General features: G+C 40.3%; 1 protein-coding gene across 1 annotated transcript; it reads left to right on the top strand.

The window, feature by feature from the left end:
• The first annotated feature begins 477 nt into the window (after window positions 1–477).
• On the top strand, window positions 478–8,093 carry THUMPD1 (THUMP domain 1 NAT10 acetyltransferase adaptor). The gene is made up of 4 exons (XM_024744615.1): window positions 478–1,124; window positions 2,626–2,800; window positions 3,783–4,031; window positions 4,486–8,093. Exons 1-4 carry the CDS (start codon window positions 894–896, stop codon window positions 4,905–4,907), a joined length of 1,077 nt encoding a protein of 358 aa, XP_024600383.1. The 5' UTR covers window positions 478–893; the 3' UTR covers window positions 4,908–8,093.
• The last annotated feature ends 3,959 nt before the right edge of the window (window positions 8,094–12,052 follow it).

A 12,052-nucleotide genomic window follows, 5' to 3' on the forward strand; every position in this document is an offset into this window, starting at 1 on the left:
CTCCAGAAATATATGCTATGCAATCTCCACAGATGACACTCTGAAAAGTAAAGGCGGAAGCAAAGATGAAAGAAAAAATGAGATGGTGATAAGATTTTTGGAAATAATGGTAAATCTGGGGTTAGAATCAAAGATTATTGACTCTCAGGTCAGTGCCCCTTTTGCAGATTACCTCCTCTAGGATTTGTAGTAACTGAAATCTGGCAACAACTTTGTACCTGAGGAGTAGTTGGGGCTGAGTGTGGGGATCACTTACTCCTCCTGAACACATTCTTCAAGAGTGGCATCTTTTCAACGATATTTGAAAGATAATATATTAACATGATAGTTGCTGAGACTAGGGATAAACCCCCAGAGAAAGCAGTGTGACAAACCACCATTCTTGGTTGTAAGTCACATAGAAACATATTCTGGCAAATTTAGACTGAAAAGGAATTTATTGGGAACTTTTGGGAAGCTGACAGAATTATAGGGTAGGCTGGGGGAACAGGTGCCAAGGATGGTTGCGGAATCTAGGAGGCTTGAACCGGCATCAACGTTCTGGAAAGTGCCACTACCGCCACTTTTGGAACGGCTGCAAAGCCGCTGATACTGGACGCGCAAAGCCGCCTCCACCTGCGGCAGGCAGGCCACTTCTCCAGGGAAACACCTTTTTCCGGCGGTGAGGTGAAAGCGAGTGCTTGTCAATCCTGGCGAGGGTCGGGCCTCACGCCACCTCTCACCAGCCTACCGCCCACCGGCTTTAGGACCCGGCGGAGCCGGAACTGAGGCTTGGAGGCGGGACTAGGTGAGGTCATCGCGCACACCTGACGTAATCAGCCCGCGCCAGCAAAAGTGAGGGCGCGAGGGCCGTGGAAAAGCACGATTCTTGCTTGCCTCAGCTCTCACGTACCATGGCGTCCCCCGTCCAGCAGTCTCCTCAGCCTGGCGGCGGGAAGCGCAAAGGCAAGGCGCAGTACGTGCAGGCCAAACGGGCTCGGCGCTGCGATGGCGGCGGGCCCCGGCAGCTGGAGCCCGGGCTACAGGGCATTCTCATCACCTGTAACATGAACGAGCGCAAGTGCGTGGAGGAGGCCTACAGCCTGCTCAACGAATACGGAGACGACATGTATGGTCCAGAAAAGGTACCAGCCCCGGGGAGGGTGGGCTTGAGGGAGGAGGGAAAGGTGGCAGGCCGGCTCCCTGTGTACGCATGCGCGAGGTTGGCAGCTTGAGTGGCGGTGAGGGGGCGTGTCCTCGCCTCTGTGTCCTCTCCGCCGCCCCGCAAGGTCTTGGCTCCCGACCCCTACCCGGTCTTGTGCTTAAATGTTTGCACTTCGGGCTTTTTTTCCCCATCATTAATCACGGTTGCTCCCATGTATAGATAGCTTCCTGCGGTTCAGGCCTTGTTTCTGAAGCTCTTTCAGAAACATTTACTTCTCATCGTAGCTTTGTGAAGTGTTGCTCACCGGGACACTGAGGTTGAAGTAGGTTAGGTAGGTACTAGCTGGTCCAAGTTCACAAGGGCACACTTCATTCGTCCTTAAGGTTTTTGCCATACCTTACCACCATTTGAACATTATGGCTGAAGTAATGTGTTTGTCCTAAGCAATAACATCTCTAAAATAGTGTTTTTAGTACTTACTAGTGCTAGTTACTTCTCAAATGCGTATAAAAATACATTTCAAAAAGTAAGAACTTTTTGAAACAGTACCGTATAAAGTCTCATTGTCCCATTTTGGAAATAATTATATTACTGGCTTAGGGTTTGGACCAGTACACACATGCACACCCCAAGGAATTAAGTGGAGGAACATAGTACAGAGGGCATTTAAATTCACGTACTGTCATTTACTAGCTCAGGGGATAGGCATGTTATTAATTCTGCTGAGCTAGGTAAAAAAGAGAATAATGATAGGACTTAAGAAGGTTGGCTAAAAAAATTGCATATGGGGCTTCCCAGGTGGCGCAGCGGTTGAGAGTCCGCCTGCCGATGCAGGGGACACGGGTTCGTGCCCCGGTCTGGGAAGATCCCACGTGCCGCGGAGCGGCTGAGCCCGTGAGCCGTGGTCGCTGAGCCTGCGCGTCCGGAGCCTGTGCTCTGCAACGGGAGAGGCCACAGCACATAAAATAACATCCTGGTATACAATAAAATATCCATAAATGTGTAAGATTACCATTAATGCTTGATTGGCAATCCCATTAGTGGAGCCGAGTGGGCAACAAGTGCATGTCTTGTCTACACCGACAGCTTGAGCAAGTTCTTGAACTATTTCAGTAGAACAGGAGTAAGGATTTTTAACTTGATAACTATTTGCTTCAATCTCATGAAAGGAGAGTGTCATATCAGGTGCAGTCATATCTATTGATAGGATTAAGGTCCACCCTGAAATGATTCATCTGACGAGCACATTTCCCTCTGCCCCAGACTGTCAAGATGCTTTAGAAAACATTTTCAAATGATATGTACCACAGTCTGAGTGAACTTCCTTCTTCCTCCACATTTTGGAGGGAATGGTGTCTGAGTAAAAAGTTTTATTGTCAATATTGAATCATCTGCCACTGGGGGTTTCACATGAGTAGTTAATTAAGAGCTTTTAACATAAGCTGTTGTGGCATTTCTGCTCATTAGTTTTATGCAAACAGTTTGCAGACAAGGATCAGCAACCCTCTGGAAGTGAGGCAGAAGATGATGATGTGGAGGCCGCCTTGAAGAAAGAAGTTGGTGACATTAAGGCATCTACAGAGATGAGACTGAGAAGATTCCAGTCAGTGGAGAGTGGAGCAAATAATGTAGTCTTCATCAGGACACTTGGAATAGGTGTGTCTGACTAATACATTTTAAGATGATTGATCCTGTAATATCTGGACACCTGTCTCCGAGAACACTGCCTACAAAATGGCTTGATGGGCATGGCTCAGCTAATCATTTGATTGCATCCTCTCTACACTGTGTTAGCACTAGGCATATGGAGAGGTAGAATGGGGTGGTGGACATAGGACTTAGGAGTAGAAACCTGGCTTTGCCACTTTATCTGTATGTAACTTTAGGCAAAACAAGAATACACGGTTCTGTCTAAAAGGAGCAGCTGCTACTTATCCGCAGGCAGTTTGGAATGGCTCCAGTCATTTGGGAATGTAGTCTTAGGGGAGCCAGATCTTCTGATTTTTCAAAAGAAGTTGGAAATCTGGAGAAGTTTCTAGGTTTTTAAATGTAGCTAACTACTTTAAAAATATTGAAAACACTGAGCAGCCCAAAACAGACTCGTATATAGTCAGCATGCCTCCTGAGTACTACATTATGATCTTGTGCATTCATGGCTCTGGGGCTCCTCTGAGGTCTGAAATCTAGACTTCTGTACAAACTTAGCTAATGGATTGATTAAATCTTTTTAAGTGACTTGCAGATTTTTGTTTTGTTTTTGTAAAAAAGCATGTACTATTTAATGTTTATTACTTCGATAGTTGCTGCTGATACAGGAAAACAACAGCATGGTGTTGCCATCAGATAAATTAGACATCACAAATAAGTTAACTCCAGTGTCTTCAAGAACACTTGTTTTTGATAAAAGCAGAGTTAAAATATGAGATACAGTTTTAATACAGAGTAGGCACCAAAGAAATATTAATTGGGAAAAATGTTGGTTAAACTTGTTTAAAATTCATTATGATGATTTTTTCTACTCTACTGTCAATTTATGTCACTGCCAATGAAAATTCATTTTAGAGAGTTTGAAGAGTTTAAAATGAGAACTCTTAAACTTACCTGTTTGTTCTGTGCTGATTTTTTCTTTTTATTTTAGAACCTGAGAAATTGGTGCATCATATTCTCCAAGATATATACAAAACCAAGAAAAAGAAGACTCGGGTTATTCTACGAATGTTACCCATCTCAGGCACATGCAAGGCTTTCTTAGAAGATATGAAAAAATATGCAGAAACATTTTTGGAACCCTGGTTTAAAGCTCCAAACAAAGGGACATTTCAGATTGTATATAAATCTCGAAATAACAGTCACATGAATAGAGAAGAAGTTATCAAAGAATTGGCAGGTATGTTTCTCTTAGTGATTTTACATAGGTGTGCCACGGTAAATACTTGTTTATAAGATTTTTTTTTTTTTTGAGACTTAAGGCTTACATTTTTGAGTGTAGAACAAGTATATTAAAATGCTCTTGAATAATATCAAACCTAACTTTTCAATATGTTGGGTATGAGATTTTTTTGGTAGTTAGATACTGAAGTCTTTTCCAAATCAAGATTGAATTTTCTTTGGGGAAAAAAGTGCTGTTGTTAAATGTCTCAGGATTTTATTTGTATTTATTTATTGAAAGCATTCAGGGAATTTGATGGAAGTCCATGTAGAAGAGTGGAATTTGATGAGTGGACTAGTATATACATATTGTTTTAACAAATTCTAAATAGGAGGAGATGAAAGATTGTTTTTGTATCCGCCAAGCTTAAAGGTATCCTTCTTAGCCTGTTTTCCTGTTATTTTTGTTACAGGAATAGTAGGCAGCCTCAATTCGGAAAATAAAGTAGATCTTACCAATCCACAGTACACAGTGGTAGTAGAAATCATTAAAGCTGTCTGTTGCCTGAGTGTTGTGAAAGATTACACGTTGTTCAGAAAATACAATCTCCAGGAGGTGGTGAAGAGTGCCAAGGACTCGTCACAGCTTAATGCAAAGCAGGCAGCGCTAACAGGAAATGGGAAAGAAGCTAAATTGGAATCTGGTGACAAATCAAATCAAAAGGACGCAGCAGAAGGAAAAAATAACCAGCAGGTGGTACCAGAGGATAGTGAGGAGCTGGGTCAGACAGAACCAGTATCTGAGACACATGTGGTGAGTGAGGGGGCCGCTAAACCTGAACTTGCAAGTCAAGTCACAGAAGGATCTGAGTCACATGGAAATGACCTTTCATAGGAAAAGAAATCATTTGGTGTTGGAGGTGGATTTCTCAACTGCGGTTCTGTGAGATGTTGCTGGGATTCTATATAAAATTGTTACTAAAAATACTGTTTTTGAGTTTGTGTGCTGCATAATGCTGTAGTCACGATAATTGAGCAGCCCCGTTAATAGCTTTGTTAGAGATCTTTCAGCCCTGTATGGCAGTGTGCATTTGCTTGAGCTAGAAGAGGCTATGGATAAATTGGTGAACACTGCTGCGCAGAGCGGAGGGTGGCGGGAGGATGATGTTGGCCTCTCCCTCTTGATTGCCTTCCCCACTCCCCCGCTTCTGAAGTGCCAGCTGACTTATGGGAGTGAGCAAGCGCTGTGAATCGAAACTCAGAGGGAAATTTTCATTCTAAGGAAGGAATTTTTGCATTTTGCAGCTCAGCTGTCCTCTGCCACTTCGTTGTAAACATTGCAAAAACATGGGCCATATAGGTTAGAAGTGTATTGTTTTGTGAAGTTTTTGTACCTTTTGTGATTTTCTTGTTTAGTTTTTATGCCCCGCCTGCCTTTTTCTTTGGCTGCTCCGCGAGGCATGTGGGATCTTAGTTCGACAACCAGGGATCGAACCAGCGCTCCCTGCAGTGGAAGCTATGCCCATTTTTATGTTTTCGTAACATTTGTTACAACCGAATCTGATGGTGCATTGCTGCAATTTTTGGAGGCAAGGTGTGAGATAGAAGTGTTCATTCTAGGCATAAAATTACAGATATTTCTGATGAGGTTAGTTATGAAGAATTAGTTATTACAGTATACTAGTGCAGCAAGGCACGCAAATTCTTTACAATGTAAGCTACTTTACAATGTAAATGGACTTATTCAAGCTGTTCCATTCCGTATCCTTTGTGAAATGCAACTTACAAAAGGAACATTTGCTTCAGCAGTTGTAACTATAAATCATAGCTCCCTGACAAATAAAGACAATTATTTTAATGGCTTTGGAATATCAAGACAGTAAAGCTTTTGTTCAAAAAATCATGTTCAGTGAAAAGGTTTAGGAAGCAAATTATGTAGTAGCAGAACTTTTTCCAGGAAAGAAAAATTCACGTAGTTGGTAAGAATCTAACAGTACCAACATTAAAATGCTAGGTCAAGAAGCAGTACAAGAAATTGAAAAGACTTTTCTCTCAATGTAATAAATTGACTTATGTCACATGATACTAAAGAGGTTTTGTTTAAAAGCAGCAGCAGTTGCTGATGAATTAACAGATTTCATGAATATTTGTCATGCTATAGCAAGATTTGTAAATTATGAGGAAATTCAAGGAAACTTTCGCCTGCTAGGAGCCTCCCAAAACAATGGTCAGTATAAATTTAATAGGTCTTCGTATCTGAAAAACAACAGTCTGCCATCTGTACTCCTGGTGCCCCATCAGTGGCTGGCTCCATGACAAGTTTTGCCTCATTTTAGTAAAAGAAAATCCTGACGTTGATGTTACAGCACACTGCTTTCTTCACAGAGAAGTGCTGATATTAAAAACTTGGAGATGAAATGAAGAAAGTTTTAAATAATGCTGCAAAAATGGTTAACTTAATTAAAGATCCATTTTATGCAAGAATGTTTAAAAAGAAAAAACAAACTAAAACCTGAACAAAGAGCACATAAATCTCCTACATACAGAAATCCAGTACTTACCAGAGGAAGAGTTCTCTACAGGATATTTGAGTTGAAAGGTGAATTACCAGTAAATTATAAGTACAGTAAAATACTAGGCCAGATTTTGCTAAATGCTTTGAAGACGAAGAATGGCTACAGAAACTAGTCTATTTAGAAGACGTTTTTTTCCTTGCAAGAACAAATGAACAGTTTTCTGCAAGGGCCTGGAGAAAAATGTTTCTACTTAAAAGTGACAGGAGTCTTAGATTAAAAGAAACTGACTCTTTGGAATAATTATGTTGCATAAGGCACTCTTGAAATGTTTCTACAGCCACTTGGGTTTGAGAATGAAGAAAGCAACAAGTCTCAGGTCTTATTTAAACTCCTCTTGCAGAACTGCAAAACCAAATTAAATAACATTTCCCCTCCTTTTCCCAACACTGGTGTGTGACTGGGTGAGGAACCCTTTCCCAAAATCTCAGCCTGGGATTTCTTCACTGAGAGAAGAGGAAGAACTCAGAGTCCTCTTCTGACAGTTCTGGATTTCTGTGAAACAAGAGTATCTTTCAACTTAGTGCTCACACTCATATACATTGAGGATCCCCTTAATTTGAAAGTTTTTTCAAGTGTTCCTCCAGGGTAAAACTGAAAAAAGATGGAAGAGACAGACACCAAAGAGGGCTGCAAAATTAAATGTCCGGATTGAAAATACTAAGGGGTCATGAAATTAGCTTTTGGAGTTGGATTTTATTAAGTTTTAACAAGTTTGGAAGTATTGTAAATGTTAAGTCTTCCTGCACCAATGGCTATGTTTGTTTATTGGCTAGTGAACATGGAAATTTATTTTTATCCTCCTAGCTAGTGGTCCTGCTGGTAAAACGAAGGATTTGGGAGGAGCAAAGAGAATAGAAAGGGCCTTGCTGATGCAGGTGAGGCTGGAACTTCCTTATATATCTTTAGATATTAGAATGTTAACTCTTAATAAGTTGAAGTTATCTTGAAAGGATGATAGGAGCATTGTAACTATCATTGGGGGAACACGGATGATAGGATTTTGGTGCCTTCATCAGACTTTTTCCAAGACAAAGATACTTTTATTTTGATAGTACAAGACTCTATGCTGTATTGGCTGTATGCTTATAGAACGTACAACCCTGTGGAACTGGGTTCCTTTTATTTTGTGAAAGCTGCTACTCTACAGAAAGATTTTGATTTAGTAGTTTGTTTTTAATCCTCTTTTGTATTTATTTTTATCAGTATTTGGTAAGACCTTAGTGTGACAAAAGCTATTCTTCCCCAAATGTAAGGTAGTACGGTGTTCTGTTGGAATCTGAATTCAGTCATTGAAAGATTTGTTTTCAGGTTTACCAACTGTTGATTTTCACTGACATCTGAGCATGTTATTCTATAAATGACAAGATTCCAGGGTGGGAATTGAGTGCTTTTTGTCCTTTTAATTTTTATTAAAAAAAATTATGTCAGGGCTTCCCTGGTGGCGCAGTGGTTGACAGTCCGCCTGCCGATGCAGGGGACACGGGTTCGTGCCCCGGTCCGGGAAGATCCCACATGCCACGGAGCGGCTGGGCCACGGCCGTGGCCGCTGAGCCTGCGCATCCGGAGCCTGTGCTCCGCAACGGGAGAGGGCACAACAGTGAGAGGTCCGCATACAGCAAAAAAAAAAAAAAAAAAAAAATGTGTCAGTTAAACTCCAGTGTTGTGGTTTAGTAAAACTTATTTTGCTCTGTGGAGGAAAGAGTGTTAAATTTGATATTTTAAAACATGTTTCCCTTTAGTTAAACATGGTTTCTAAATGTTATTTTTACTTGTATTTTGCTTTTGGTATGGCCAGATATTCAGCTTGTTTTTCAGTTTCTGATGTTTTCAGAAAAATCAAAATAAATTTGTTCCCTAAAGACTGGTGTTCTCTATGTCTCCTTTTTCTTTCTGCCTCTTAGTAAATCTCTTGCTTTATTGTCATAAAGTAGATGTATCATAAAAGATGTTTTTATGTCAAATTATGTATCAAAAGTCATGTACATTGTCCAAAAAGTAAAGATACAAAAATTTATTAATTGCTCTTGAATAACTAAAAACTCTTAAGCGTTTTGTATCTTATTCAAGCATTAGATATTTTACAGTGAGTTTGCTTCAAAATGTATAGTACAGTACTTAATTAAGTTCATTTAATTGGCTTTTGAATTCTTTACATTCCTCACTTTAACATTAATATTTTAATTCACCTTAATTAGTAGCATATAAAGATTTTAAGCAGAAGAAATTCTGTCTTGAGCATTTCTGTTAGAATAGTTCTAATCTTTATTTTGAATTAATCAGGTAGTAGATAAATTCATTGTCTATTGTGCTTTTCTAATTAATCATTTGAGCCCTGCTGTTTTAAACACTACAAGTTGTTGTTTGGTCAGTGTAACAATTTTCTTCCCAAATATTTTTAGATTTTTACTTATTTATTTTTTGGCAAAGTACAAAACAAAAATTCAGTTGAATTTTTCAACCAGGAAAAATCTTAAGCATTTTAAGAGAGTAGTCACTGAATTATCAGGAAACAAGGACTAAAAGAAAGCAGCCCTGTTAACTACTTAATACCACAGTGTTCTTGTTAGGCTATGTTCAACCCCATTCATGGTCTCTTAAAACGTTGCGTTTGATTTTCCCAGTGATCATCTTTGGGAGTTCTTTAACAAATTCCACCTAATCAACGGAAAAACATATTATGAGACACTTGATTCCATTTTTTACTCTCCCAACTGTCAGAATAATAGGGGAGAGCTTTCATGAAACTCTGGCATTGAGTTTCAGGGTCTGGGTGTTGTCTTAACTGAAGCTAATTGGATGCCTTGGTCACCAGAAACTGTTCCATTTATATATAAAGATGACAGTGGAGCTCCATCATACTGGTTTTTAGTGCAAATTCACCTGTATGCTTTGACAGAAGAACAATCCCTTTATTCTATTGCTTTCCTCCAGTTCGAACCAGACCTGGGTCTCTACTGCCCCAGTGAAATGGAGGCCACAACTAAATGCAAAGGGAAACATCAAGTTAATTCTTGGCTTTTGACCTTTTAAGAGCTGGGTCCTGGAGGTTACCAAGGAGATTTTTAGAGATAATTTTGAGTTTATACAATTTTCCCCTTATGCCCTGACTTGACAGTAAACTACTTTTGTTCTCCCTCAGGATATGACTACTGTATTTTAAAATGTCCTCAAACATTTCTGAAAAGCAACTAGTCACTAATTTAGTGAATTGAATGGAGAAAATGTAACTAGTTCTTAGGTTGAAATTAACTGCATTTTAGCTGAAATGATGCCAGTGGAAATGGAATTCTCGTGTAGAGGATCAGTCAGTATCAACTAATAGAATTCTAGGACTAGAAAGAAATTGCAGTGCCATCTGTGTGTCTTTATACAGAATTATGCTTAAATCCTTCCTTTGAAGAAGAAGGTTTCAGGAAAGATTCCACAGTTTCTTTGGATGATATCTTCATCCTGAGCCTTAAATTTGGTCACTTGATACTTAAAGGCACATGCTTTGAATTTATGAGTGTGTAATGGCCCAAGAGTACTATGATAGATAAGTTAGGTGCTGTCTTTAAAAACAATTTGCTGCCTTAAAAAAACAATTTTTTTTCCTCATATGGAATGGGACAGATTAGTCTGATAAGGATCCTTAGTATTTACTTAGTATTGCAGAGTTGACCAAAGATTCTAGTTCTTCAAACATTTGTAGTGTCCTAATATAAAATATTTTAAAGCAAAATTCTTAGGGCTAAAGTTGAAACAGTTGTCTTCTCCTTATATAATGAGTTACTATAAAGTCAAAAGCTAATAAAATCTATATACTTACTAGTTTAGATCCTTATTTGGTAACACACACTTAACTTTTGCGCACAATACTTGGCTTTCTTGGATATTTGTAAGGTGCAGTTGATTTTTTTACATGATCCTGAAGTTCAAGAGTTAATTTCTCTGGGTTGGATGATTTAAAGGGTGCAGATAAGACAACAAAAGCTTTATTGAACCAGTTAGATATTACCCACCTGGACATCATAGGGTAGTACCCTTTCCCCACTGAGCCTGGTTTAATTTCTTGCCCTTTCTGATTGGCACAAATTATTCCTTATTAAGAGGACATGTTTTATATAACTATGTAAAATTTCATTTTCTATAGCTATATCATGACAATGAAATCCAAGACCCAGCTTTGACTGATTTTCCCAGTATTCAGTCTCATCTTCTGAAATATATTATCTGAGACTAGTGGTTCTCAAACTCGAGTGTGCATGAGTCACCTGGAGCATTGTTAAAACACAGATTGCTGGGCCCCATCCCAGTTTCTCATTTGTAGGTCAGGGAAGGGGCAGGGGTATTAGAATTTGTATTTCTGCCAAATTCCTGTGTGCTACTGATACTGCTGGTTTGAGGACCACACTTTGAAAATCACTCCTTTTGACTAAGAGTGCCATTAAGTGCACCTTGTAACTCCCCACTGGGGCTTTCTGGGGTCCTTCCCAGTGTACTGGAAAGATGAGCTACTCAATTCTGAACCTCTTCAACCCCTAACACCTCTGAGACTTATCCTGTGTGAGGAGGAGGCAGGAACACCGAGTAATAATAATTCCCCTTCAGTCAAAGGTAATTGGGCAATTTAGAAGTTTTGGGAAACACCATCACAATTTAGAGCATGGTGGGAGCACTTCAGGGGCTCAGCTGGCAGTCCTGGGGTTGAAGGGGTAAACTTAAGCTTTGTCCATTAAACATACCACCTGTCTGTCCGTAGCCCTCGTACAGCATTAGCCCAGTTTGCACTTTCCACTGTTGCAGCACCTCTGGATTGAGTGGCTCCCCTCCCATCAGGCAATGCAGCAGCTTCTCGAATTTACATCTGAAGAGAGAGTTGCATGGGGTCTTTGGGGAGAGAAGTATGAGTGGCTTTCATTGCCAGATAACTAGGACATTAGCAACAAGCAAAGAGCTAGGAGAGGCAAGTCTTAGGAAAGTTCATTCAGTGAATATTTGTTGAGCACCTACTCTCTAGCCAGACATTGTTCTAGGCACGTGGGGCATGTTATGGTTAAAACAAAGATTCCTGGTGGAGTTTACACTTTAGCAGGTTATTCAAGAGAGAAAAGGTTGGAGAAAATGCTAATAAGGATATTAAGCACTTATGAGCCAAGAAATATGGCAGCTAATATTAATTGAACTTTTTTTTTTTTTTTGCGGTACGCGGGCTTCTCACTGCTGTGGCCTCTCCCTTTGCGGAGCATAGGCTCCGGAAGCGCAGGCTCAGCGGCCATGGCTCACGGGCCCAGCCGCTCCGCGGCACGTGGGATCTTCCCGGACCGGGGCACGAACCCGTGTCCGCTGCATCGGCAGGCGGACTCTCAACCACTGCGCCACCAGCGAAGCCCTAATTGAACATTTTTTATGTTACAAGGGCTTTTGGAGCACTCTCATAATCTTCACAAGCCCTATTTTATAAATGAAGACATTGAGGCTGAAA

Source organism: Neophocaena asiaeorientalis, unplaced genomic scaffold, assembly GCF_003031525.2.
Source record: "Neophocaena asiaeorientalis asiaeorientalis breed wild unplaced genomic scaffold, Neophocaena_asiaeorientalis_V1.1 scaffold91, whole genome shotgun sequence".
In the NCBI taxonomy this organism is placed as follows: domain Eukaryota; kingdom Metazoa; phylum Chordata; class Mammalia; order Artiodactyla; family Phocoenidae; genus Neophocaena; species Neophocaena asiaeorientalis.

Bases quoted from the DNA above. Each gene is read 5' to 3' on its own strand.
- THUMPD1 (XM_024744615.1), top strand. From the start codon at position 894: ATGGCGTCCCCCGTCCAGCAGTCTCCTCAGCCTGGCGGCGGGAAGCGC. The intron at 1,125-2,625 runs GTACCAGCCCCG...TTATGCAAACAG, and splicing joins ACATGTATGGTCCAGAAAAG to TTTGCAGACAAGGATCAGCA. The intron at 2,801-3,782 runs GTGTGTCTGACT...TTTTTATTTTAG, and splicing joins CATCAGGACACTTGGAATAG to AACCTGAGAAATTGGTGCAT.